This window comes from Pelodiscus sinensis, chromosome 1, assembly GCF_049634645.1.
Source record: "Pelodiscus sinensis isolate JC-2024 chromosome 1, ASM4963464v1, whole genome shotgun sequence".
Taxonomy (NCBI): Eukaryota; Metazoa; Chordata; order Testudines; family Trionychidae; genus Pelodiscus; species Pelodiscus sinensis.
The window spans coordinates 133,833,519-133,861,178 of record NC_134711.1 but is presented as its reverse complement, the minus strand read 5'-3'; the positions used below and the strand labels follow the sequence as shown (position 1 = coordinate 133,861,178).

General features: G+C 52.5%; 1 protein-coding gene across 2 annotated transcripts in view; it reads left to right on the top strand.

Moving 5' to 3' along the window:
- The window catches only part of LOC102443957 (alpha-2-macroglobulin-like), a 64,588-nt gene that overhangs the window by 31,789 nt on the left and 5,139 nt on the right, over nucleotides 1–27,660 (top strand). For both annotated transcript variants that reach the window (XM_075902349.1, XM_075902356.1), the window contains exons 17-32: nucleotides 783–870; nucleotides 2,600–2,723; nucleotides 3,374–3,602; nucleotides 5,344–5,470; nucleotides 5,876–5,997; nucleotides 9,148–9,199; nucleotides 9,761–9,844; nucleotides 10,262–10,438; nucleotides 11,664–11,748; nucleotides 12,799–12,955; nucleotides 13,255–13,329; nucleotides 14,680–14,845; nucleotides 18,071–18,294; nucleotides 19,291–19,509; nucleotides 19,795–19,922; nucleotides 24,810–24,900. In XM_075902349.1, the coding sequence (XP_075758464.1) occupies nucleotides 783–870; nucleotides 2,600–2,723; nucleotides 3,374–3,602; nucleotides 5,344–5,470; nucleotides 5,876–5,997; nucleotides 9,148–9,199; nucleotides 9,761–9,844; nucleotides 10,262–10,438; nucleotides 11,664–11,748; nucleotides 12,799–12,955; nucleotides 13,255–13,329; nucleotides 14,680–14,845; nucleotides 18,071–18,294; nucleotides 19,291–19,509; nucleotides 19,795–19,922; nucleotides 24,810–24,900 (2,148 nt within the window). The remainder of the gene's footprint in view (nucleotides 1–782; nucleotides 871–2,599; nucleotides 2,724–3,373; nucleotides 3,603–5,343; nucleotides 5,471–5,875; nucleotides 5,998–9,147; nucleotides 9,200–9,760; nucleotides 9,845–10,261; nucleotides 10,439–11,663; nucleotides 11,749–12,798; nucleotides 12,956–13,254; nucleotides 13,330–14,679; nucleotides 14,846–18,070; nucleotides 18,295–19,290; nucleotides 19,510–19,794; nucleotides 19,923–24,809; nucleotides 24,901–27,660) is intronic.

Here is a 27,660-nt window from a genome sequence, read left to right as displayed (position 1 = left end):
TAGCCTCTGATCCGGATGCTTGTGAACTGATACATTGGAGGTAATAACTAAAGCTGCAGGGCAAAGCCTAGATGGAAACCCCCAGCTGTAGGAACTGGATGCTCCTTTCCCCATCACTAACTTACACATGACAAGGGATGTCCTAACCGTGGAAGCAAAGCAACAGAACCCAGAAAGGGGCGACTTTGACAAAATGGCTGCAGAGGCAGAGATTCTCTCCCACACACTCTCTATCCCCTCTCCATGGGCCGACCCCCATTTTATCGACATGCATGTGCACATGGAGTGCTGCTCTGAGGCAGCGCCCAGCCCACCTGGCAAGGGTTTGGTGTCCTGCAGGCTCTCCAGTTTGTTCCCAGTGGGACTCACTCCTAAAGCCAAGTGCGCATTAGGTGTCTCTGCAGCGAGGCAGGGGAAGGACTGGGCCAGAGAGACTGAACTCCCTCTAGGGCAGGGCCTTGGCCAGCCAGCAGCAGCTGAGTGCCTGGAAGAAGCTTGCACTGCTGATGCCTTGAATAAACCTGCTGTGAGGCCACAGGGGATGGCTGTCTGGAGCTGCTGGACTGGTGCCTTTAAATGACATAAATCCAGCCCTTGGTTCCCCACTAGCCTCACTGGCATTGACATTTTAGGCTTCTGTGATACCAGTAGGCATCACTGTCTGCCCATTGCAGTGACCCACTGTGATAAGCCCATCACATCCTGATCCTGTCCCGGCGGTCACTGACCTCCCGATGTAAGGTTTCCTTTCTCACACGGCTGTCTGGGTTATCTTCTTACAGGAGATGGGGTTAAAAGTCTTCACCAGCACCAAGGTCCATAAGCCCAACCTCTGTCTGCCGCAAAGGTTCTATGCTCCTATGGAATATGGTAATGGCATTGTTTCACCCTGCTTACACCCTCTTTGCTTTTCTTCCCCCCCCCCCTCCCTTTCAGCCTCTCCTCTGCATGGAAACTAGACCAACTGGACCAGACTCTATTCTCAGCTGTGCTGGCCAAACCCCACAACAGTCAGTCCTGAAATAGGAATCTGGTCCAGTTCCCCCTGCCTGCTCGTGGGCTGAGGACATGAGCATTGTTGTAGCTGCAGTGGCAGCTGACACCTCCTCATGCGCCTGTGCACCGCTGGCGCAAAACAGCTGCTAACTCTTGTTGAGTTTGGTTGCAGCTCTCTGACCTGGATCAGGCTCATTTCCACAGCCAGGCTCCCATTTCGTAGGAAGCACCAGAGGAAAAACTAAGCAAAAAAAGGCCAAGTTCAAAGAGGAGGTTGTTGGGACGTGTACTCTGCAGGCTGAGCCAGAGCTTTAATTTAGGCCAGAGCTACTCAACTTTGGAAGCCCCGGGGGCCACAATGATACAGCACATGCTGAGGGCCACAACTTAAGTATGATTGCGTATACATGCAAATATATATGCAAATATATGCAAATAATGTCTTTCACACTGACAGGCATCAATACAAAAATGAAGGCAAGACTTACCAACATGCAGGCCCCATTTAAGTCAGTTCTGCTGATATTAATACAATGCAATATTTACCTGATTTTTACCCATAGGACAGCACTTTTAATGAGCAATGACAGTCCAGGAATTTCAAGGGGTAACCAAGTTAGTCTGTTACAGAAAAAAACAACAAATGGTCTGGTAACACTTTACAGACTAGTGGTTCCCAAACTTTTCAGCATCACATCCCCTTTCTGATTTTTGAGAAACCCTCATGCTCCCTCCCTCCCAAAATAGCAGCAAAACTTGTTGAGGGGGGGAAAAAAAGGAACTGATCGGGGACAAAAAACAAAAATAGCAGCAAAACTTGGGGGAGGATTGGTGAGGGGACTGGGTCACCTCATGCCCCGCCCTGGAATTTCTTCACGCCCCCCAGTTTGGGAACCCATGTTATTGACTAACAAAACATGTAGATGGGATCATGTGCTTTTGTGGGCACAGTCCACTTCTTCAGATGACCAGAGTTATGAGCTGGGGATATAACTGGAGATGAGTCCAGGGATGTAACTACTAAAATGCATACCAACAGAAGGCCATTATAGCGACTCCTTTTTTGTTTTCTCTCCCATCCGTGGCCACATATGGAGTAGCCCTGACTTAGGCTGCAGCCCAACCTCAGCTTTGCCTGTGCACAAATTGTACTCACTCAGTACTTGGACCCAGGGCCCCGGGCAGTGTAGCTGTGACCCCACTGGACTCTGGGGATCTACCACAAGAACCCACCAGGGTGACTGTTTCTATCCACTGGACCAGTGATGACACCTGGGGAGGGACACAAGCTGGAAACCAGCCAAATGACTCTCCCCAACATGACTCCTCCCACACCACCCGTGGCCCAGGAAAGGGACCCACCTCTTCCTACCCCCTCCTGCTTCTGCAAGGCCCCACCTCATCCTGTCCCCATCACCACTGGGCTCCAGCAGCAATAGCAGCAGCAGCCGGGAGTAATTTTCAATTGGTAGGCCCTGGGGAAGTTGCCCTCGTTGCCCCCCGCATCCAAAACAGACGCACTCACATCAGTGGACCTGGGCCTGGTATAGAACGAGGTCTAACATGTCACCTTTTGATCCCTTCCCTCCCCCAACATCTGAAGCGAGGCACGCATATGGAAGAGGTGGCTTACATAATCTCAGGTTGGATACTGGCACTCTTGGCCCAGTGGAGACCATCCGGAAGTACTTCCCGGAGACGTGGATTTGGGATTTAGTTCCAGTGAAGTAAGTGATGTTTATGGGATGTGGGGAATGTGGTCAAGTGGGCTGCACAGACACTCAGAAGAAGTTATCCACATGCCATTGGAGGTGCTTTGATCCTTCTGTGACAGGTGCAGTATCGACCAGAGATAAGGGTGAGGGGTGGATGGGTAGCTGGAGGGAAGGCAGGAAGTAACTAATTCTAATGTACCACATCCACTCCCTCTCCTCTCTGTAACTGAGAGGCAATTCATTGTGTGGATCACAATGGACAATCCCCTATTAATTGACCTGCCTCTGCAGGGAGTGTGTGTGTCAGAGGGAGGTGTCATTGGTTTTTGTCCCAGCTCTGGCAGAGACAGTGCTATGAGCTATGCACCTCATCCCTGTTCTGTATCCGTGTGTCTGAGGGATTTTCTCAAACCACCCCCCCACCCGCCAGTCTTGTTACTTGGATGACTGTTCTATGGAGCTGAATGTAGGCTGGGATGGGAGGAATTGCTCTGCAGCGAGTCTACAAGAGCCAACCCGCATGGACATGCTCAGTGCTCCCGGGAGACCCTGCAGCTACAGAAGTTGAGGAGGGCAATTCAGATGCTATGAGGGACACGATGTTCTGCCAGAGGTACACAACCTCCCCCCCCCCCATCACCTCATTCTTGTTTTCTCACCAGTTCAGAGGGCAGTGCTGATTTGGCCTTGACCATCCCCGACACCATCACAGAGTGGAAAGCCAACACCTTCTGCACCTCGAGCGACACTGGCTTTGGCCTGTCCCCGACTGTGTCCCTCAGAGCCTTCCAGCCCTTCTTCTTGGAGCTCACCCTGCCCTACTCCGTAGTGCGCGGTGAGGCCTTCACGCTAAAGGCCACTGTCTTCAACTACCTGGGCCGCTGCATCAGGGTAAGGGACCCTCTCACTTCTGCTCAGCAGGGGCAGGGAGGAGACCACATGGGCCAGATCCAGCTCAGCGTCCCATCCAGGGTTTGTAGCTGGTTGGTCCCTTGGAAAGTGTCTTATTACAGTGGTAAGAAATGGGTGATGGAAAGGAGGAATCTGATTGGCTGCTAGGTGTGCATTTCTACAGGGGTACAGAGCAGGTGCAGGAAAGAAGAAATCTCTTGAGATGTTTGCGAGCTGCAGATATACCTGAACCCACCTTCCTGTGCAGCTGGAGTCACCTGGCCTTAGACCTCCTATGCCCATCTCATGAGCCCATGGCAAGCAAGGGACTTGGGGCACCCACACATTGTAAATCCCCTCCCCCCAGCAGAGACCCCGGCTTCCTGGAATGGACACGTGTGCTTGGCCTTTGGCCTCCTGCTGCACAACATCCCCAGCTGCCTACAGCTGCTGGGAAACTCTCTGGCCTGTCATGTCCAGTTGCATCTATGGCCCCACTGCCTCTTGTGTATTCCTGCTCCAACACAGGCATTGGAGGGGACTCTGGAAGGGGTCACTGCAAGACCGGGGTGGTTTTTCTCTCTGCTTTTATGTCAGTAGGTTTCATTCTAGATAGTTTTCACTATGTAGGTTGCTATGGCTACTACGACATCTGAGTAGACACTTGCTTTTGTATATAAGGATTCGGTATTAAGTTTCCAAATGCTCCTAAGTTTACCAATAGCTTCACTCACTTTACTGGTCCTTATTCTTATTTGCTTATTTACTGTTTTGGCTTATTGTGTTTCCAAGATATTTGAATCAATTGACCCTCTCAAGCCGTTCCCTGTCGATTTTGAGTTTTCAGTCCGTACGCTCAGGGAACAGATGCTAAGAAGTTAGATGCTTTTCATCAGAAGTGCTTGCAGAGAGTATTAGGAGTAAGAGGAGAGGAAAGGAAAACAAATGACGAGGTCAGAAAAATGGCTAAGGCGAGGTCTCGACCACAGAGCATTTGTAAGAGAAGACGTGGATGGGTAGGGCATGTGTGCCAAACGAATCATAACCGACTCTCTGTTATGGCTCTCAGTTGGCAGCCAGAAAGTCCAAGACAGAGGGGCAGAGCCAGGATGACTTGGAAGCGTGTGATTATCAACCACACAGAGAAATGTAGTTTGAAATGGGAGGCCTTAGGCCACATGGCAGCTGATGAGCAAGCCTGGAGAATGCGGGTAGCCCAATGCGCTGGAAAGCTCAGGATGGGCTACAGTCTAAGGTCATTCTAGATCAAGTGAAGCAAGAACAAGCTCCGCTGTTCATCCACGTCCCCCCGTTCCTTCCCTGCCCCTTGCTGTGCTCGCTGATGCCCCCAGTTCTGTTCTCTCTCAGCTTCCCCAGACAGTCCCTCCCCCACTTCCAGCACTTTCTCTCTACCCCTCAGAAGACACCAGCGGGCTCTCACTCATACCAAGGTGGCAGATTTGGGGCCACCACTTTGTCTTTCTTCCCCCGACTGGCCCTGTGTCCCTCAGGCCCTGCAATCACCTGTTTCCTCAGAACCATTCGCCCAGCTCTCTGCCCCTCCTCAGTCTCTTGCTCCTCTCCAAGCCACAGGACCCCTCAGCTTTCCCTCCCCCCTGGTCCCTGCCCACCAAATCCCCATGGCCTCCAAACTCCCTGCACCGTCCCATCCCCATTTATTCCCAGCCCCTCGACTGCCTCTCTCTGCCTGCCTGGTGACACCTCTCTATCCAATTGACAGGTCAGCATCTCGCTGGCTCCATCTGCCGACTTCCAGGCTACCCCTGTGGAGAACGAAGAAGAATCTTATTGTCTCTGTGTGAATGGACGGAAAACAGCGTCGTGGGCTGTGACCCCAAAATCACTGGGTAAGGGACCTGGCAACTCCAAAATCTCAGTATCGGGCACTAATGGCCGGCTCCAAAACCTCTGTGTGAGGGACCAAGTGGCTCCAATATTTCTGGACAAGACAGTGGGTGGCTCCAATCTCTCTGGAAGAGTCTGATCTGCTGTGAAAGGAGGTAGGCCGGCTTTGTGGTTGAGGCACTGGACTAGACTGAGGAGACCTGGACTCAGTGTCCAGCTCTTGGGCAAGTCAGTGTCTCTGTGCCTCAGTGTTCCAAACTGTAAAATGGGCATCATACATTCATCCATGCATGGGAGGTGTCCAGACACCATTGGGCAATCAGCAGTGTGGCAAAGCAGCACACCATGCGAATGACATGGACAGCCTGTACTGCGATGCCCAGCCAAAGATTTCCTCTTTGCTTCAGGTAATGTGAATTTCTCAGTGAGTGCTGAGGCCCTGAGGACAAATCTGCGCTGTGGGAATGAGGTAGTGGAGGAACTGGACAAAGGGCGGAAGGACACGGTGATCAAACAGCTCTTAGTAGAGGTAAGGAGTTATGTGACGGGGGTGATTGCAGAATTCCCTTTGGGGATGCTTCCCGAGGTGCTGACATGGCCACTGCCACTCGCCTTCCTGCTCCCTGGGGCTTCTCACCACCCTGTCCTGCTGGGCCAGCTCCCTGGTCTCCCCCAGCCGAGACCCAGAGCTGAGATTGCCCCCCCACCCCCTGAAGAGAAGGACAGATACTGAAATTCTTCAGGCCCAAGGAAAATGCAGTTTTGGGCCCAGCTTCCCGGGATACCAAATGGGATCAGACCCCACATAAATTGTTTGGGGAAGCCCCCTTCACAATGAAAGGAGGAACGTGCACACTGGTTGTTCCCCCAGGGAACAAGTATTTACACTGGGCTTGATAGTAAATAAAAGTGATTGTATTAAGTACAAGCAGCAGGATTTAAGTGGTTGTAAGTGAGAAGAGGTTGCACCCCAACGCCCAAACTCCTCCCATAGCCAGCACCCCTTATCCCTCCTGCACCCCAAGTCCTAGCCTCAAGCCCCCTTCTGCACCCAAGCTCTCTCCCAGAGCTTGCATCCTGTCACCCTCCTACATCCCAAGTTCCACCCATAGTCCCCTCCCACACTGCCAAACCCTCAGATCCACCCCAGAGACAGTACCCTCTCTCAAACCCCAGCTCCCTGCTGAAGAGAAGGAGGGGTGGAGTTAGTGGGGTAAAGATTACTTACTCTTACTTACTCTTCAGTTGTGTCTAATGTAATAGGAACATATGGCAACAGATATTTGTTGACTACTAACTATAAATAAAGTTTATTTATGCATCTGAAGAAGTGGATCTTTGCCCACGAAAGCTTATGCTCCAATAAATCTGTTAGGATATGTCTACACTACAGCACTAATTCGAACTAACTTAATTCGAATTAGTTAATTCGAACTAAGCTAATTCGAACTAGTGCATCTAGACCTAAAAACTAGTTCGAATTAGCGTTTTGTTAATTCGAACTGGCATGTCCACACTGAGTGGACCCTGAACCGAGCTTAAAGATGGCCGGAAGCAGTGCCGGCAGGGCATCAGAAAGAGGGTGGGAGAGGGGAGGGCAACTAAAATTATCAGGGGTTTGGAACACGTCCCATATGAAGAGAGGCTAAAGAGACTGGGACTTTTCAGCTTAGAAAAGAGGAGACTGAGGGGGGATATGATAGAGGTCTATAAAAGCATGAGTGGTGTGGAGAGGGTGCATAAAGAAAAGTTCTTCATTAGTTCCCATAATATAAGGACTAAAGGACAGCAAATGAAATGAATGGGTAGCAGGCTTCAAACTAACAGAAAGTTCTTCTTCACAAAGCAAATAGTCAACCGGTAGAACTCCTTGCTGCAGGAGGCCATGAAGACTACAACTATAACAGAGTTTAAAGAGAAGTTAGATAAATTCATGGAGGCTGGGTCCATGGAGTGGTATTAGCCAGGGGATAGAAATGGTGTCCCTGGCCTCTGTTTTGGAAGGCTGGAGATGGATGGCACGAGACAAATGGCTTGGTCATTGTCTTCGGTCCATCCCCTCCAGGGTACCTACTGTTGGCCGCTGTTGACAGACAGGCTACTGGGCTAGATGGACCTTTGGTCTGACCCAGTACGGCCATTCTAAGCTCAGGGTCGGGGGTCTCAGTGGACCACCTTGATTTTCATGCAAACCTGCTCCTGGGTGGCCAGGCTGGCAGCTCTCCTGCCCTAGACGGCCACTTTCCTGTGCCTAGTGCGGAGGTCGTGGATGAGGTCCACGATGTCCGCACTAGACCAGGTGGGCGCCCGCCTCTTGCGGACCTGGGCAGGCTCCCAGGAGGGCTGGGTGGCAGCGGGTGGCCGGCTCGAGCCGTGCCAGGTGCAGGGTCTGCTGGCTGGGTGCTGGCAGGCTTGCACCTGGCACGGGCACCGTAGCCAGCCCATGCCCCTTTAAGGGCTCCGGGGCCAGGAGGGGGGCAGAAGAGTTTCCCTGGTGGTGCCCAGAGTGGCCACCAGGGCAAGCTGGGGAGGGCTAGCCTCTCACTAGTTCGAATTAAGTGGCTACACAGCCCTTAATTCAAACTAGTTAATTCGAACTAGGCGCTAGTCCTCGTAGAATGAGGTTTACCTAGTTCGAATTAAGCGCTCCGCTAGTTTGAATTAAGTTCGAACTAGCGGTTCGCGTGTGTAGCGCCTATCAAAGTTAATTCGAACTAACATCTGTTAGTTCGAATTAACTTTATCATGTAGACATACCCTTAGTCTCTAAGGTGCCACAGGACTTCTAGTTGTTTATACAGATTCAGACTAATATGGCTACCCCTCTGATACTTATAAATAAAGAGTCAACCCTAGCTCCATTACTATTATATAAAGGGAGTTTGGGGATTTTCTCCAGTGCTTCCTACTCCCATTCTCCATCCATGGTATTGTAATTTAAATAAATTATCAAAATAATTGAAATTGATATGCTTAGATGTCATCATTCTGACAAAATATAAAGAGTTCTAAAATATTGTATTCAGAATTTTTAATTTTTTTCATGTACAATTTCCCTAGAAATAATATGCGCTATAAAGAAAATGATCAATTGTTCTCCATGTTCACCAAGAGTAAGAAAAGAAATAATTGCATTAGATTGCAGCTGGGGAAGTTGCAAATTCCCCCTCATATCTGATTTAAGAATAGGGTAGAGAAACACTTGTCAAAGATTTTCTTAGTTCTGCCTCAGAGCAGGGAGTGGGATTACATGAACTCTCAAAGTCTCCTCCAAATCTTCATTTCTATCATGTTACAGTAAGTCGGTTTTGGCTTTTGCTTTAAAATTAGCCTATGTGCCAAGTGAAATTTGAATGGTAACTTGGCTCCTTTTTCTCTCTGTGGAACAAGCAAAGCCCGTGTTTTCCAGTGTGCTATCACCAAGTAATCACCCATGGAATAACGTTGCAATATCCTCCCCTTGGGAGCCAGGAGGCAACAACTTCCTAGTAGACAATTTCCGACCATTATCTGCTGGCTCAGTGAGATTTTTTATTACATGAGATTTTGCAAGTCTTCCGCTTCCTTTCTCCCACCCACCCACCCAGCCTTCCTGGTGCTTTTCCTCAGGTGGTCAGTGTCTCTGCAGGTTCTCACCTTTCTCATTTTCCTTCCATTCCCCTTTCCTCCCCACCCAAAGCCTGAAGGGCTCGAGAAGGAAACAACCTACAACGTCCTGCTCTGTGCAGCTGGTAAGAGCCCCGCCCCTCTTGACATCCTCGGCAGAGGGAAGGGTGGGCACCGCAGGCTTGGAAGGGGAAGAGTTAACTAGAAGCTGAGTATGGAGCTGAAGAAAGCAGGATGACGAGGAGAGGTTTGCTGCGGTGAAGGGCTGGAATGGTCCCCACAGGAAGGGCTGGAGGGGTGGGTCTTAGGGAACGTTCCTGGCCTGGGTGCTAGGGGTATGGGCTAGATGGGATTTACTGGGGCTTTCCCCTTCCCTCACTCTCTGAGTCTATGGAGTGGCATTACAGATAAGAAGGTTCCAGAGGAAGAAGAGCTGGAGGCTCATCAGGTGCTGGCTCCTCCCTCCATTGTGAGGGCCGGGGTGGCACGGAGGGGATCCAGGCCGGACGGGGGAGCTGGGGATCCCTGTGGGGGTCACTGTAAAGCTATGGAGGAATGGGGCTGCTAACGGCAGGGAGCCCTGTGCAGTGGAGGGCAAAGGCCGCAGCAGAGGCAGTGTCCCAGCGGCCTGGCCACTGCTCTCAGGGGGGATTTTACAGCTAGCCCATCGATCTGCTTGTCCCCAGGAAAGACAGTGCCCCAGCCACTGCCCCTGAGGCTCCCGGAGAACGTGGTGGAGGGCTCAGCCAGGGCCTATTTCTCAGTACTGGGTAAGTGAGGCCATGGGACAGCCCGGTTGTGGGTCCTGCTGCCACCGCTTTCCCTGTCTGACGGTCCCGGCCTTGCCCCCATTCCACCCCAGCCCTGTTGTTCACCTGCCACAGCCCCTCCCTCTGTCCCACTGCCGTGGTCTCTAGCGAGCCCTTCTCCTCCTTTTCCTCTCTCCTTCGTGCCCACCTCCGGCTTTTCGTCCAGCCCACTGCTCCTCTCTGGCCGTCTCGGAGCGCACCCTTCACGGCGCTCTTCCACGTCCCGTCTCTCAGCGCACGTTGCCCTCTGTTGTGTGTCTCTCTCCCTCCCGCCCCCTGAGCTCTCGCAGGTCTGGCCTGCACCTCTCACGCTGGCCCCCTGTGCTCTGCAGCGCCCTTTGCCTCTGTGTGACACTCGCTCTCTGGGTCCGTCCCCAGGCGATATCCTGGGCACGGCCATGCAGAACCTGCAGCAGCTCCTCCAGATGCCCTTCGGCTGCGGGGAGCAGAACATGGTCCTGTTTGCCCCCAACATCTACGTCCTGGACTATCTGAACAAGACGGGGCAGCTGAGCGAGGAGACCAAATCCAAGGCCATCAGCTACTTAGTCAGCGGTGAGGCGGGACGGGGCTTTTGTTTCTTCCCTGCTCCCTTCCAAGGTCGTGCTGGAGCTTTCTGTATCTGCCTTGCTCATATAAGGTTTCCATTGAGAAGGGTGGACAGACAGATGGACGGACCACCACTTTTGGGAGGCGGGGTGTAGTCACTTGTACACTCTCGGCCCCGTCACCCCATTGCTCTCCAGTCTGAGCCCAGATGTAACTCACTCTGACCTCAGCAAACGAGAGTCGGCTCCCCACATAGCCCCTCAGCCTTTCCTGGCCACCAGGGCGTCGGCAGCACCCTAACCCTTGTCATACCCCTTGGAATGATGCCTCTGACGCCCCCCTCCCGGCCCTCTCCTCCCCCGTGGTCAGACATTCCCGTGCCTAGGAGCAACTCAGAGAAGTTACCGGTTAACAGCTGGTGCAACAAGAAAGCAACACCCAACAGGACAGCCCCAGCTTGGGCCACACGCTTGATTATTCCTCATTCTCCTTTTCTGCGCCACCCTTCATTTCATGAGGTTGCAGTCTTCAGAGATGGCCTTCCCATTTAGTTTAGCTGCTGCAAAGGAACCCTTAAACTCGCCATTGGTGGCTAGCAGAGGCACATCATAACCCTTTGCCTGAACCTTCATTTACTAGCTAATAGAAGACCAAGGTCTCTCTGCTGATAGACTGAGGCTGGTTGTAGGAATGGGAGGGCTGGCTGGCTCTTGTACTGTACATTGAACCTGCTTCTGCATCTCACACTTCATCCAAACCCAGCTTTGTACCAGTGTAACTATTTCAGTTACAAAGTAAGTAAGTAAACTAATAACAATAATTCCATCCGTACAACCCCTCGTGTGCAGGCAGTTCTACTCCCTTCCCTTCTTCTCACTTCCTCTTGCCAATGCCAATAGAACAAGCTCTCTTGATATTGGCATTTTTCTACTATCCTAACAACCTTGGGATTTGCAGCATTTTAACGGGCCGTCAAAAGGGCAGGGCAAGCAGAGTGCTCATGCTGGACGCGTCATAATCAAGGGTGCAAAGATGCAATAAGTAAAAATAATAAGCTGCGAAAGTAAACAGCGCGATGCATGCGAAACTCAGGTGGAGGGCGCAACTATACCTAGTTATAATGCTGAGCACAGGACATCTATGTGCAGACGGAACTGACGATTCCCTTTTCCCAGCTGACCTCTACACTGGACTTCACTGCAGTAAAACGCACCTTCATTCTCCCTCTCAGGTTACCAGACACAGCTGAATTACAAACACTGGGACGGCTCCTACAGCACATTTGGGCCACGTTATGGGCAATCGGGGAACACCTGGTAGGATTTCCGTGCTGCTGAACTCTTCCCTCCTCTTGTAACCTGGAGCTTGCCCATTGTTAACAGGCGCTGATGCTGCAGGGGCGGGAGAGATGAGGAGATGGAGAGCTGAGGATGCCTGGGGAAGGGAGATCTCATGTAGTTCAGGTGCTGGAGGCCTGCCATTTCCAGCCCTCTGATTCCCTGTTCAAGTCAGGTTAGAGCATTTGGGGGCTGCTCTAACTTGCTCCAGTTGCCCTCAGTTCCAGGAGGCCCGTACATAAGCTAGGTGCATCCACAACACAGCACACGCCAGCCACTTGTCCTCTGTGCCGGGCTATGTGGAGAAGGCATAAAAGTGCTGGCCAAAGAGTCCCCGGCTGGACAACTTGCTGGTAGTTTCAGCTCCCTTTGTGCTGTGGGAGTGGAGGGGGCAGGGCAGAGAATCCACCCCAAGTCTGAGTGTGGATACTCGGCCTTTCCAAAATTACGTATTTGGACCCAAGCTGGACAGGTTAGGCCACCACAGCCCTCAGGCGAACGAGGAGCGGGTGACGGAGGGTGGAGCCATTGCAGCCCCTCGGTGCCTAGTGCCTGCTCTGCAGGGTGAACACACCGGCTCTGCAGGGAGTGGCAGTGGGCAGCTCGGTACAGGTTGCTCTTCCCTCTGCCACTCCTGACTCCATTGCACCGGTGCGGCGCTAGGAGGCGCTGGGCTTCAGAGGCCGAATAAGGGGCCTGCTCCTCTGAGTGCTGCCCCCAGTGCGGCGCTAGAAGAACGTGCAGGGCCAATGTCCTGGCCATTCCTGGTCTCTGCAGAGTCTGAGGCTGCTCTTCCACTTTGTCCCCCCACTGCTGCCCTCGCCATTTGTAACCAGTGCAGGAAGCTGGTTCCCTTCCTGTCCTAAAATGGGCCGTAGGTCGGCAGGCGGCGGAGTGAGTGAATGGCTCCCTGCTCCAGGCCTCCAGCTCCTGCTGCATCCCCCCAGGCAGGTGCTGCCTGGGGCCCCCGACCCCGCCAGCGAGCACAGGGCATGGGAGGGGCTCTCACCGTGGCTGATCTCTGTGTAGGCTGACGGCCTTCGTCCTCAAGTCCTTCGCGCAGGCCCGCTCCCACATCTTCATCGAGGAGAAGCACGTGCAGGACGCCCTGGCCTGGCTCGCTGGCAAACAGAAGGAAAACGGCTGCTTCCGCAGCTCGGGGACGCTGCTGAACAACGCCATCAAGGTGACGTACCCGCCCAGCTGGCTTCCTGTGGGCCTCGTGGGACCCACACAGGATGCCAGTGTCACAGGGATCCTGAAGCCCCGCATGGGCACAGCTCTGCCACTGCGGCACATGGAGCTGGGCAGGGGCCTTGGGAGTGGGGCGGATGGGATCTAGCTGGGGGAAGAGCAAGGGGAAGGGAGAAGAGGGCGGATACAGGGAAGGCACCTGCTTGTGGGAAGACCAGGGATGTCGAAGGCCCCAGGAAGGAGGAGCAGGGGAGGGGCTCAGGGCTAATGTCTCTCTCTGGTTCCCTGCAGGGCGGGGTGGATGATGAGGTTACGCTCTCGGCCTACATCACCATCGCGCTGCTGGAGATGCCTCTGCCCGTCACCGTACGTACCTATAACCCCGCCAGCCACGGCGCAGCAGGGGCCCCAACTCGGCAGCCTCCCACCCCGAGACAGAAGCCTTGAAACATGGGGCAATCCAGTCAGAAAAGACGTAACAGTGAGATCCAGACCTTGAGCTGGAGTTTCCCTGGAGCTTCCCTTCCCGGCCAGGACACTGGCTCTGTCTCGTCGCTAATCCTTTCATATCATCGTTGTTTAAAAGCTTTGGAGGCAGCGTTTGCTGGACCTTCTCTGGCAACCCAGCTTAGAGTTGTGCAGCTATTTAACCCTCGGGGAAATAACACTCCCGCCCTTGGCACTAGCCAGATGGGTCCCCGTCCAGGGCCGATTTCTGTTCTCCCGCAGTCAGGCCTCTTCCACACCCGCACGTGGCCCTGGATAAAGTTCTCTCATCGGCGAGGAGCCAAAAGGCTATTTGGGGCAGCGAGTTCACACAGGGCCACTTGTGCCAGCGCGTCGTGTTCCTGTGGTATCAGGCACGTCGGCCGGGTGGTGCATGATCTAGGCATCCCAGGGCCCTTTGTGCCCCTTCCAGCCGCACTGCCTTGTGGGGACATGTAGTGCGTAGTTGTCCCTGTGCGCAGGGCCGGCCCGAGCCCTTTTGGCGCGCGTGCCGGGCCGTGAAGGCCCTGCAGCCGTGAGATGAAGGGTGCTGCTGGCCAGTGCCGCAGGGCCAGCACTGCGGGAGCCAGGCGCACGGCTCCTGATGGCAGCTGTAAGGGACACCATGCGCCTCTTACAGCTGCCATCAGGCGCCCCTCATCGGTTGGCGCCCTGGGCAGCTGCCTGGCTCACCCATGCCTCCGGCCGGCCCAGCCTGTGCGTGTGGGAAATGTCCCCTCGTGATGAGGGGAAGGTAGCGAGAGGCAGGAGCCGCTGTGGCTCTGCTTCGTGTGCTCACTGTATGAGAGCCAGACAGGTCTCCCATCATCAGGACCTTGGTTCAAAACTGCTACCAGTAGGGCTGCCGACGGGGGGACAAAACGGGCAGTTGCCTCAGGGCCCAGCGCTTCAAAGGGGTCTAGAGCGCCTGGCCACTGCCACTGCCATGGGGGCAGCAGCAACAGACAAAGCATTGGGCCTCTTAAATCGCCTCCAGGCTGCCTCTTCACACCCTCCCCTCGGCCCTGAGGGCTGGGCGACCCAGTGCCATGCCCAGGGCAGTGCTGAGGACTGGCTGCCCCCAGCCCCGCACCTTCCACCCAAGGCCCGGCCCCTTCTGCACCGAAGCTGTCAGACGGGGTCTCTCTGCTAAAGGGCAAGTTGCATTGGGGAAGCGCAGTGGGCGATCTCTCCCCGCCCCCTCTCAGCCCCCTCTTTCTCCCCTCACAGCACTCTGTGGTCCGCAATGCTCTCTTCTGCCTGGAGACGGCCATGGAGCAGGAAGGAACCCATGTGTACACCAGGGCACTGCTGGCCTACGCCTTCGCCCTGGCGGGGAAGGAGGAGAAGCGCAGGGCCCTGCTGGACTCGCTGGACAAGGAAGCAGTGAAAGAAGGTGAGACCTCCTGACAGGCCCTTCTCCTGACCCAGCCTGCGGGGCCTGCATCCCCACGTGGAAGGTGACCTGGTACTCAGACTCGCACTGAGGGGAAGCCACCGCAGGGCAGAGGCAGGAGGGACGAGGACCAGGCAGGTGGCTCTTATGTGACAGGATGAAACAAGATGGAGAGAGGGGCAGCCCAGGCTTAGTTCTGGCCTCACAGCCTGTCGTACCCCGGCCTTTCACACTGGGTCATTGATGCCTCCTTCCTATCCCGCCTTTGGTGAAAGGGCAACTTTCCCTTTGCATCTGTCCCTTGCATTAGTGCTTTCCCTCGTCCTGCCTCCCTCCGCTTGCCCCCTCCCAGCCCCCCGCAGCTGGTTAGCATTTCCTGTTCCTTTCGCCCATGTTCCCCTTTGCTGCACCGTGTAACCGGCCCGGCCTTCCTCTTCCTCAGCTCCCTTCCTCCGTCCCCCTCCGCAAACCTCACTCCTGCCTCCCGCACTGGGAGCTCCCAGGCCTTTCTTCCCGGCCGACACAGGATTCACGTGCCACTGTGGCGCCTCCTGCTGGCTGGCCTGGAAATTAGCTCTGCTGGCCAATGCACCCTCGTGAGGCGCCCTGTCGCTTTTACTGTCATTTCAGGCCCCGGGCCAGTCCCAGGACTGCAGCGTCCTTTTCAGTGACACTGCCCTCCAGCCGTGCCACGCGCTGCGCTCTCCCTTTCCGGGGAACCGGCAATCTCCCTCCAGCCACTTCCTCAGTGGCAACTGCCCACGGCAGCACAATTTCGCAGGGTCCCCCCCTTTGACATGGCACATGCGCGGTGGCACCATGGCGCATGTGCAGGGCTTCTTGAAACGCGGGGCCAGGAGCGACTGCCCCGCTTGCCCTGCCCTATATCCGCCCCTGCTGCCGGCCCCTGTCCCAGGGCCTCTTCCATGCGACTGCCGCACCCTCTTCTGCCCTTACCTCAGGGCCTTGCCAGCAGGCCCTAGCAGCCAGCCAAGAGAGCTCTCCAGCTCCCCCAGTCCCTGCTTGCAGCACCGCTAGGTCCTAGCGCTCCAAACCTCTCTCCTCTCTGCTGCCTCCCGCACTAAAAGCTCCCCCATACTCCCTCCACGCCCACAAAATCTCAATGGTCCTGCTGCCTCACATCTGCCCCTCCCCCCACACACACGCTGCAGCTGGCCCCAGGCACAAGCTAATGCCAAGCACATGCACTGTTGCCCCAGGACCCACTCACACACTCGGGCTCCTTCACTCCACCCCAAAGCCCCCTCCCCACATTCCCAGTTCTCCTCCCATCATTGCAGCCACCTGTCCCTCTGCAGGCTCCACAAACACATTTTCCCATCTCCAGCCCCCCGCCCAGAGGCCTCATGGGAGTTAGGCAACTCTCTGCTCTGCGAATGCAGGTATCGCCAGGCTGCCAAAGGCCACTCAGCACCCGAGTCGGGGGGTGGAATCCAGCAGCCGGTCGTGGCCAACCCAGTCACATTTCCACCGGTGGCTCACTGAGGGTGCCCCAGCGCCTCGCCCTGCAAGCAGCAGAGTGTAGGCCCCGCCGTCCCTGTCTGTGCTGGCTGAGAGTCACGTTCACCAGCGTCATGCCTTTTGTTTTCTAACACGGAGCATTTCCCCGGCGTAGATGGACCCAAAGGCCTTGTCTGTGCACAAGCCGCGCTGTGCAGCTGTTCCCGTGCAGTTAAAGTGGTGTGACTCCCCCAGTGTGGACGCAGTGATAGCCGTGTGCCGGGAGAACTGTTCCCCTGGAGCTTTCCCAGACAAGGCACCGCTCTGCGGGTATAACTGCGCCCAGACTGAAGGCACCGGCAGGAAAATCACGGCCCTAAGCAAAACAGGGGTAGTGGCACAAAATCTGTGTGTCCGCCAGTTCTCACAGGTGTCTCCCTCCCTCCCTCCCTCCCCACCCCCCAGAGGTGCCGATTCTCTCCCTCCCTGCCCCTTAACCCCCTCGCTGGAATCCCTCATCCGCGCTTTCTCCTTCCCTCTCCCTCCTCCCCAGCCCCTCCCTCTGCCCGCCCCTTTGGCTCCAGCCCCCCCTTCCCTGCTCTCCCCCTTCGCCTCAGGAGGGTTCTTGCTCCCCAGCCCTGTCATCCATTTTGGGGCGGAAGCAGCTGAGTGGCCTCGAGCTTCCTCCACCCCGGCGCAGGCTCTGCTGGCTACCGCAACCCAGGAAGGGCTGGGAGGAGCTCAGGAGGCAGCGGGCGAGGCAGCAGCTGCTTTGGTCCAAGGGGCATCACACGGAGAGAAGCCTCAAGGGGCCCATTTCAGGGCACTGGAGCTGCCTTACAGGTCCCCAGGCATAAGGGGCATCACCAGGGAGGAGAGAGCTGGGCCTGGGTCCCTTCCCCTAGGTCTGGCACCTGTGGGGACGCTTGGATGGCGGCTTTTTCCTCGTGCTGAACCAGTCCCATTAGGACAAAGGGGATTTAGAAACGTGAGCTGGGGCCAGGGCTGCGGGCACCTGACTTTGCAGCTACTCAGGTGTATTGCGGGGGGAAGGGTTCTCCCTGCAGCTCAGTGCTGTGCGTGAGCATATCCCGTCACCCTGGCCCAATGGCGCCCTTCCCACTGAGCAACAGCACAGCTCAGCCGGGTCCCCCCGGCTCAGCTCCGCTCCTCACTCCAGGCTCCGCTCCTCGCGCTGGACGCTCCTCCCTGGCCTGCTCCCTGCAGCAGGAGACGAAAGACGAGGAGAAGCCTGATGTTTGGACTGGCAAAGGGGGAAACGGATCATTGGGGCCTCCAAACAAGGTGCCCGTGTCCCGGGCAAACCCACGGAGGACTAGGGCTGGGCTGGAACAGAAGGGTGCACAGGGCCCTCGCCCAGCTGAATGGAGTGTGACCGTCACTGCCTCCCTCATCCTCCTTTTGCCCCTTGAGGCTGGGACCACTGAGCGACCTCCCATCTTTTGGGTCAGTGAGTGCAAGAGAGGCTGCTCCTGTCCGTTTCTGGGCTGTCCCTGCATAAGATAAAGGGGATGTGGGCCCAGAGGTGGCAGCCTGATTAGTCACTGAGTGTTTGTGTAAATCCACCAAACCAGCAAGGGGCTACTTAACCCCTTTCCCTCTCACACCAGTGTGCCAGAGGCGCTTGGGGGACTCTGTCCTCCCACCTGCACCAGCAGAAGATCAATAACCCCTTTAGAAATGACACTTACCCAGCCTCTGTTTCCTTCTCCCCCTGCCTCCCTCTCCCTTCTCCCGCTGCAGACGGCTCCGTTCACTGGCAGAGGCCTGGGAAGCAGCCCGAGGCCGATCTCCCCTTCTATCACCCCCGGGCTCCCTCTGCTGAGGTGGAGATGACGTCCTACGTGCTCCTGGCTTACCTCACCGTGCTTCCGGAACTGTCCCGGGATGACCTGTCGTCGGCAGCTCAAATCACAAAGTGGATCAGCAAACAGCAGAATCCCAACGGGGGCTTTTCCTCCACCCAGGTGAGCCGTTCCCCTCCCCAGCCCAGGCACCAAGGGCAAGGGTGGGAGGCGGACAGGACAGGGCAGGAGACAGACAAGTGACCCGGGAGGAGGGAAAGGCAGCCCTGCAGAAAGGGTGAGCGTGCAGTCTCCTCACCATATGGGTTAAATCATGGGATAGTTATAGCATGGAGCACAGTTCCATCTGATCCCCACAGGCACAAAGAGCTAATGAAGCTAGAAACAGGATGAATGTTGCTCCTATATATGGATGACAAATGAGTCACCTTGAGCCCCGCAAGTGCAATGCCATTCCCAGCTCCCCAGCACTGACCCCATCCAGACCAGCCAATCCAGCTCAGGAGCTGAGGTTCCCTCAGAGAAGCAGCAGCAGCCAGGCACTGCTGGACATGCCTGGTGGGAGAGAGGATAGAACCATCCCGAGTGACACTGAACAGCAGGTGTCACCTTCCCGTATGAGCTGGTCCAGGCCATGCTAATGTTCTGAGGCTAGGACTTCTGGGAGTTACCTCTCTATGCTATCTTGGTTAGGTTGATACCCCAAGGGCTGTAAGACTTTCTCAAACTCCATTGCCAAGCCTCCTGCCTGTCTCGCCATGGTCCTTTCTGAGCCACAGGCAGCTCCTATTCCACTTGGGCTGTCTGCAGCATGTCTTCAAGGGAGAGAGGGTGGCGTCTTCTCCCAGCTCCTGTCAATGAAGCATCAGGGATACCAGGTCCCTAGGGTTCCCTAAGGTATTTAGACATCTGGCAGCTTTCAATAGACGATAGGTGCCTAAATATCTTGGAGGATTGGGGCCAAAGTGACTGAGGAGCATAGTGTGTGCTGGTGAAGGGGGAGAATGGGTGGAAATGGGAAAGCCAACCTTTCTGTCTCCCTTCTACACCTCAGCAAGGCACTGCTGTATGGGAGGATTTGAAGGGATGGAAACTCCAGGCCCATGGGAATGGCTAATTCATCTCCTTGGGCACCTGGGCCCATCTCTTCTCTGGCAGGACACGGTGGTGGCACTCCAGGCCTTGTCCAAATATGGAGCCTCGACCTACGCCAAGAGTGGAGGAGCCTCCACAGTGACCCTGCAATCCACAGGGAACTTCCAGACCCACTTCCAGGTGGATCACACCAACCGTCTTCTGCTCCAGCGTGTGGCATTGCCAGAAGTGCCAGGGGACTACAGCATGGGGGTGACAGGAGAAGGGTGTGTCTACGTACAGGTGAGGGGCCCTGGGGCGGGGGAGAGGCTGCTGCTGAGGGGAGCCCATCTCATACCATGGAGAGGGCAGGGTGGGGTGGTTTGGGGAGGAGAGAGGAAGGGAGGGAAGGGAAGCAAAAGAGAGGAAGAGGTGAAGGACAGGAGAAAATGAGGAAGAAAGAGACTGGACAGAGAGAGTTGGGGACTGGGGAGAGAGAGAAAGGGGATAAAGAAAGAATGGAACTGAGCTGAGTGAAGGAGACAGAGGAGAAGAGATGGATACACAGAACTGTGCATTCTCTTTCAGACCAGCCTCAGGTACAATGTGCTCCCCAAGCCGGACGAGGCGCCATTCGCACTGGAAGTGCACACAGTCCCCCAGACGTGTGACAGCCCCAGGGCTCACAAGACTTTTGACATTGCCATAAACATCAGGTAACTCTCCTTGCAGGGCCAGGCCTTCGAGAGCAGCTGTAGGGCTGGAGACGAGCTGCTCCTGGAGTCCTCAGAAATGAGGGGAGCCACCAAAAAACGTATTTTTCTAACAACGAAAACTGGGGGTTTTTTTTTACTTTAAATTGTGATAATTTGTAATCGCAATTGCTCTTTTCAGTGACTGATTTTTGTATTTCTATGTTACCAGCTCTTTACACTCCTACCCCTAAATTAGTAGAAATATTGTCTTGTGCTTTTTTCTTTGAGGCTGGAAACCACAAGTCAGCACATGCATAATAGCCTTTGTGTGAGAGCAACACTAACTCAGATACAAGACAGGCAGGCCAGTCCCTGTCCTATATCTGCAGCCGCCACCACCATCCCACAGAGCGAACTGTCCCCAGTCACAGGAGCTGAATACTTTGACCCGGCCATTTTTCTTCTTCAGAATTTGCAAATGGAGTTCAGTTCGACTTGTCTTCCAATATCACTTGGGTGATTTTACAAAGCCCACCCTTAGATGGCCAAATATGGCTTAGGAGGTTTAAGGACATGTCTATGCTTAACATGCTGCAAGGTGCAACTGCTCCGCTGTAGCACATTAATGAAGACACTCCATGTCAATGGTATATAGCTTTCCTCTTGACATAGTTAATCCACCTCCCTGATAGGTGTAGCTATATTGACGGAAGTAGCTAACCTGTCGACACTGCATTGTCTATAGAGGGGTTAGGCTGGTATAACTACAGTTTGTGGTGTAGATTTTCATACCCCTTAACAACAAAGTTAGAAGGTAAGAACATAACAGCCATGCTGGGTAAAATAAATAATCCATTCAGTCCAATATTTTGTCTTCTGGTAGTGGCCAATGCCAGGTGCTTCAGAGAAAATGAACCCAGCAGGTAATACAAGTGACCTGCCCATACCCAGATTCTGTCAAACAAAGGGTAGTGACATCATCCCTATCCATGCAGGCTAATAGCCAAGGCTCGCCAAGCCAGTCTCGCCAGCTGCGCGCTACCACGTGCTGCGCATGCGCCACAGGCGAGTAGATTACGTTAATTGTCGAGCCCTGCTCATAGCCATTGATGGCCCTATCCTCCATGAATTTATCTAGGTCTGTTTTGAACCCTCTTAAAGTCTTGGCCTTCCCAACATCTCTGACAAGGAGTTCCACAGGTTCACTGTGTGTTGTGGGAAGAAATACTTCTTTTGTTTCTTTGAAACTTTGTTCTTGTATTATGGGAACAAGTAAATAACTTTTCCCTATTTACTTTCTCCACACCAATCATGATTTTATAGACCTCTATCATATCCCCCATTAGTTTTCCAAGCTGAAAAGTCCCCATCTTATTAATTTCTCCTCATATGGAAGCTGTTTTATGCCCGTTTTGATGCCCTTTTCTACACTTTTTCTAAATCCAATATCTGTTTTGAGATGGGATGATCACTTCTGTATGCACTATCAAGACGTAGGCATATTGGATGGATTTATATAGAGGCAATATAAATATTTCTCTTATTATTTATGAGTCCCTACAGTCTGCCAGCTGCTGTTGCACATTCAGTGGAGTTACAGTGATATAAGGTCAGTAGAGTAGACCAGACATATCTTTCAGCTCCTTTTGGTTTGAAAGTTTATTTAAAAAAAACCCTCACAATTGCTACTGAGATAACTTTCCAGTGCTAGCACTAAACCAGTTTGGATCTGAAGTGACAGAGATTTTACACCAACACTGGAAAAAATGTTAATGGATAAAATTTTGGGCCCTGATGCTGCAAACACTTGTGCACATGCTCAGCTTTCCCCATCTGTGAGTGGAGCTAGGTACTGTAAGCAGAAAGGTTTGCAAATTCAGAAGAGAATCCAGTAGGCTAACCCCTTTTGTTAGGTCCAGGGAACATTACCTTACTAGTTCCAGTGCTGGGTTGGTTTTAGGTCAGCTTTTAACTTGTCCCAATTTGAGAAATACTGTTCACTTGCTTATTTTAAACCACATGACAATGTATTCATTCATCCACAGCCATATTAATGTACAACCAGTAATTCAACAGTCCAATGTAGACACAGCCAATTGTGTGTCCTGCCAGCAGCATCACAGACTAGAGTTAAGCTAAGCCATTAGATCAAAGAAAAATGCAAACTGCTAAGATGCTCATACATTTACTTATGATCTCAATTCTCAGTAACATATTGATCACAGTTCCAAGGATGTGCTTATCTTTAAGGCTCTTTTAAGAGTATGGCTATTACTCTTCAACGGGATTGGTCCAAAGGAATAAGTTTTGAATATTACAAACAGTTGCTTAAAACAATTCTTTTTCAAATTCTCTTAGGGCAGTGGTCCCCAATGTGGTGCCCGCGGGCGCCATGGCACCCGCCGGGGCATTTATGTGCACCTGCCTAGTGCCGCCCCCGGGAGTGCGCGGCCCCTGCCCCCGGCGCCCAACGCATGCATGGGTGGCCCTGCCCCAGGCGTGTGGCTCCACACCCGGGCAGCCCGGCAGCCCTGCGCAGAGCCCGCCACCCAAAAAGGTTGGGGAACACTGTCTTAGGGCAACTTGCTTGAACGTATAAGAGTTAAAATCTAAAATGTGGTTGTATAATGCCTCACTAGAGTGTCTAGATTCAGCAACATAACCTTCAGTTATTTATATTAAATAATAGAAGAAGTACAGTCTCTGAAATGTAATCTCTCCCATTCTTCTTATCCTCTTAACTCTGGAATAGGGGAGAGGCTTTCCCCACAGCTGATGCAATGGTTGGTTGTACTTAGGGTCCTGCAGCTTCTTATGTTGGATTCAGTCCACTCTCCTGAGCACATGGTCACTTCAGACTTAGCTTTAGGGCTCATAAGAGGTGGGCCAGCAGCATCTTATTCCTATTGGACACATGCCCAGTGAATGCATAAATTTTAAATTGTTTCAATTTGCTTGCTGCTTCCATTGGTATTTCATTTCTAGCCCCCAGTATTAATTTGGATCCCCCCTTAAGTAATTTCTATCATTATCACAAAGTTATACCCGGTTTTATATCTTTTAACATTTCTTCTTTCATGTGACAGACAATTCCTATTAATGTTAGACCACAACAATAATTTACAATGAAAACCAACAAAATCCCTTATATTCTTCTAAATTTGGAGGGACATTCTCCACACGTTCTTATATTATACATAAACATTTCATGTTATGCGTTAAAACAAGAGATTTTCCACATACAGCATATTTGACATTAATCACGACTCAAAATTGTCAACTAGGCTCAAATGAAATTATTTCATCAAAAATTAATACAGCTCCATGCAGAGTACAAAAAGGAGATATACTTTATCATCCTTATAAATGGTGAAGAGAAGGTAGTTTGGTCATAAGAAGATAAGAACAGCCATACAGGGCCAGACCAATGTCCATCTAGCGCTGTATCCTGTCTTCCAACGCTGGCTGTTGCCAGATGCATCTGTCATCCAGCTCCACTTTCTGAGAGTCAGAGGTTTAGGACACTTAGAGCATGATGTTGCATATTTGACCATCTTCACTAATAGCCACTGGTAAATCTATCGTCCATGAGTTTACAGATTTTTTTTTAACTTTTGGCTTCTGCAATATTTCCTGGCAAAGTATCCCACATATTGGTAGTGCATTATTTGAAGTACTTCCTCAAGTTTGTTTAAAACTTGCTGCCCATTAATTTCATTTAATCCTTTTTCATTCTCTCCACACCGTTCATGATCTTATAGACCTCTGTCATGTCCCTAGAGGTAGAATCCAAGGGTATATCTAGACTGCACCCCTCTGTCGGCAGAGGGATGCAGATTAGTCAGGTCAACAGTGCAAATGAGGCAGGGATTTAAATATCCCATGCCTAATTTGCATAAAAATGGCCACTGCGTTTTGCTGACTCAGCACTTTGTCAGCACAAAGCGGCAGTCTAGAGGGGGATCTGTCGAGAAAGAAAGCCTTTTTCGACAGATCCCTTATGCCTCCTGCAAGGAGGTTTACAGGATCTGTTGAAAAAGGCTGTCTTTCTCAACAGATCCCCCTCTAGACTGACGCTTTGTGCTGACAAAGTGCTGAGTCGGCAAAACGCAGTGGCCATTTTTATGCAAATTAGGCATGGGATATTTAAATCCCTGCCTCATTTGCAATGTCGACCTGCCTAATCTGCATCCCTCTGCCGACAGAGGGATGCAGTCTAGACATATCCCAAGAGTCCTGACAGCATCTCCCTGTCTCTCCTTGCACAGTTAGTAACAAAGTAAGAATATATATTAAAATGTTAAGAATAACATTTAAGTGACTTGCCACAAGCTATCAGAACATTCTAATATTAGAGCTGCATGGTTCTAATGTTTATTTCATTTTCTTTCTTTTCTATACGGATTAGATACAGTGCTCTTGTCAGCTAATTGCTAAATTGCAAAAAAACCTAGAATTTTCCAGTGCTTTGGTAGCCCTAGAAAGAGGTGATGTATGTGTATGGGGGGAGGGTGAATGGGATCATTCTCCTCCTCCCTCTCCCAATTTGCTGCTTGGCTGGTACTGAGCATGCTCAGTAACACTGCTGAAGTTGCTGTCCTCAATCTGCCCCCCCATGCTCTCACTCTCTTCCCCCCATTACAGTTTGCCCCCCTCCCCCACCACCAGAATCTTAAACGGCACCGCTGGCTGCAAGGCAGGACTGAGAAGCACTGGCAGGGCTGTGGGGATCCCAGGGAGGGAATCGCAGGAGGATTGAACTGCAGTGCAAGAACTAAAGGTAGTGGCAAAGCAGGGAGCCAGGTGCCAGGACTGGAGTAGCAGTAGCCAGGCAGAAAGGGGGGTTCTGCAGGCAGCTTTGTGCTGAGCTGTATTAAACCTTGTTTTGTTTCCTGCTTGGTCTTCCAGCTACACAGGGAAACGTCCCATCTCCAACATGGTCATCGTCGACGTTAAGATGCTGTCAGGATTCATCCCTGTGAAGCCTTCAGTGAAGAAGGTAACATCCCATTCTGTGTATGGGCCCCTGCACCTCAGGGTCCCTTGCCTGCAATCAGCTCCAAACCCCAATCCTTCATTTTACTGATCCCTCCATACTCCCTTCATCAGTATCAGCCTTCTCCCCCTCCCCCGGCCACCTTGTCTCCCATCTCTCTCATCCCCTCTCTTCTTCTGGCCCTCCCCGATGCCCCACTCGTCCCCTGCCCCATCCCATCCCCCTGAGCTCCCCCTCGGTAATCTCCTGTTATGCACAGAGCGGGCGAGCCTGCCTGGAGGCACCTCACATTCTCCCCTGCAGGGGGCAGCGCTCCTGTAAGGGGAGGTCAGGCTGAGTTCTCAGGGTGCTGGACAGAGCAAGGAGCCCCCACCTCCCTGCACCCCTCTCCCCCCTGCAACTCCCTAGCCCATCCCAGGTCCTTTGTCTCCTCAGAGAGGCCCAGACGCTGGCCGGTGACCCTTCCAGGACCCTGAGGTGGGATCCTAGCAGATTAATGACGCCTGAGGAGTTGAGAGCCCCATCCCCACTCACAGCATCAGCCCTCCCCTCTGGGGACAGGTCAGACATGAGCTGATTCTGCACTTGATAGAATCCCAGCTCCAGAGGTCTCAAATTAGGACACATCCCCTCTCAGTCCATGCAGTTTGTGTTGCCTTAGTACAGATTAGCCTCTGCCCTTAAAGCACCAGTGAAGAATCACAGAGCTCCAGGATTGGGAGGGACTTGAAGGGCCCTCTGTGCAGAAGCAGGACCATGTAAACCAGCTGGTGTTTGTCTAACCTGTCCTTAAAAACCTCCAGTGCTGGGACTTCCACAGCCTCCCTCAGAAGCCTGTCCCAGTGCACTGGGAGAAGAATTGCTCACCAGGCTCTTTATAACTGCCCTTAACAGTGCTCAGATCTGTTCTCAGATCCCACCTCAATCATCCTTTCTCAAGAATAAACACGCCCACTATTTATTTTTCCTACCAGGTCTTCTAAGCCTTTTACCCCTTTTGTTGCTGTTCTCTAGACTCGCTCCAGTTTCTCCACAGTTTTGCTAATGTGCGGAGCCTGGAAATGGACACAGTAGCCCAAATGAGGCCTCACCAAAGCCAAGCAGAGTTGTACAATCCCATACCATGTCTTAAATATGACACTCCTGGTAATACACCCCAGAATGAGTGTCATATTTTTTGGAAGTGCATCACTATCTATTCTATCTATTAGTCCTTTGGGCTCCTAATGGAGCATAGGGCCTCCACAATCATTCTCCATCTCTTGCAATCCTTAGCGATAGTCTTGATTTGATCCCATGTTAAGCCAGCTGCTTTTACTTCATCCAGGAAGCTACGTCACCATGTTTATTTGGGACGTCCCCTTTTCCTCTTTCCCTTTGGAATCCATTCTAACGCTTGTTTTCATTTGGCACTCTATTGTACCACTTTAGCTGGAGAATGTGTCTAAGACATTTATTGACAAATGTCCTAGATGGAGAGTTTGTACGCTTGCATTTTTTTTGCCACTTGTGCACATCTCTCTTTTTCTCTCAGCGTTCTTGCATTCCACATGCCAATCATCACGTGTTTCTTATGTGAAAGCAGATTACTCTCCAGGGGCATCTGGGATCGACTAAGGGTCATTGGCACGACAGCATCCTTCCGGGTTTGACTGTTGTACATCATAAGCCTCCACTGAGGAAGCCCTTGGAATTCCCTGGACTGAGATGGTTTTGATTTTGAATGATGTAGAGGTTTCTGTAACGTAATATATTTTTTTATGGGGATGAGTTGTTAGCCCATCACCCAACCCCCAACCTGGAGGATCAGGGAATCACTTTTTGTCTGGTCTCTATCCATCAACCTGTCCAGCCTGGCCCTACTAGGAGCAGTAAGATCCCGCCGGCATAGCTCTGAAGGTCCCTGAGATAAGCAAGCCCCCCACCACATCAAGGTAGAGATCCCATGAGAGGGGGGTGCATCACACTGTTAAGGAATATGAAATGTATGATTTTCTTTAACTCCCTGATCCTTTTCGGCGGTATTGCCACCTCCCCACATCCCCCCATTGTGCAGTCATGCATCGTGTCTTCTTTCCCAAGTGTAATACTGTGCACTTATCTGCATTGAACTTCATCTTGTTGCTTTCAGGCCAATTCTCTAATCTGGAAGGTTGTTTTGAGTTCTGACCCTATCCAAACTGCTTACAGATCTCCCCGCTTGGTGTCATCCACTGATTTTATAAGTACACTCTGCACTCCACTATTCATGTGAAATGATCATATTGAATAGTCCCAGACCCAGGACTAACGACTGCATACCCCCTTTAGATATACCCACCTGGTGTAACCGCAAACATCTGTGAATATGGTCTTTCCATGACTTCTGCCTCCACCTTACAGTAATTCCATCTAGACCACATTTCCCTGACTTTTCTGATGAGAATGTCATGTGGGACTGTGTCAGAGGCGTTATACAAGTCAAGATATATGTTGACTGCTGCTTCCCCAGTAATCCTCCCAGAGAAGAACATGAGGTTGGTCTGGAATGATTTGTTCTCCTTCAAGTCTTTGCTCATGTCCATTCCACTTAGGTGTTCACATGCCACATGCTCGGATTATTGGATTATCGGTCCAACAGGGGAGCCCCCTGGAGTGGCGCCTCTATATGGGTGCATATATACCCCTACTGGCCGCCCATGAAGGTTGTTGGAGCCCCTTCTCCCTTGTTTGTAAGCATGCTCTCATAAGTCTTCAGAGTTAGTTAGCACCTACTTGAATCCC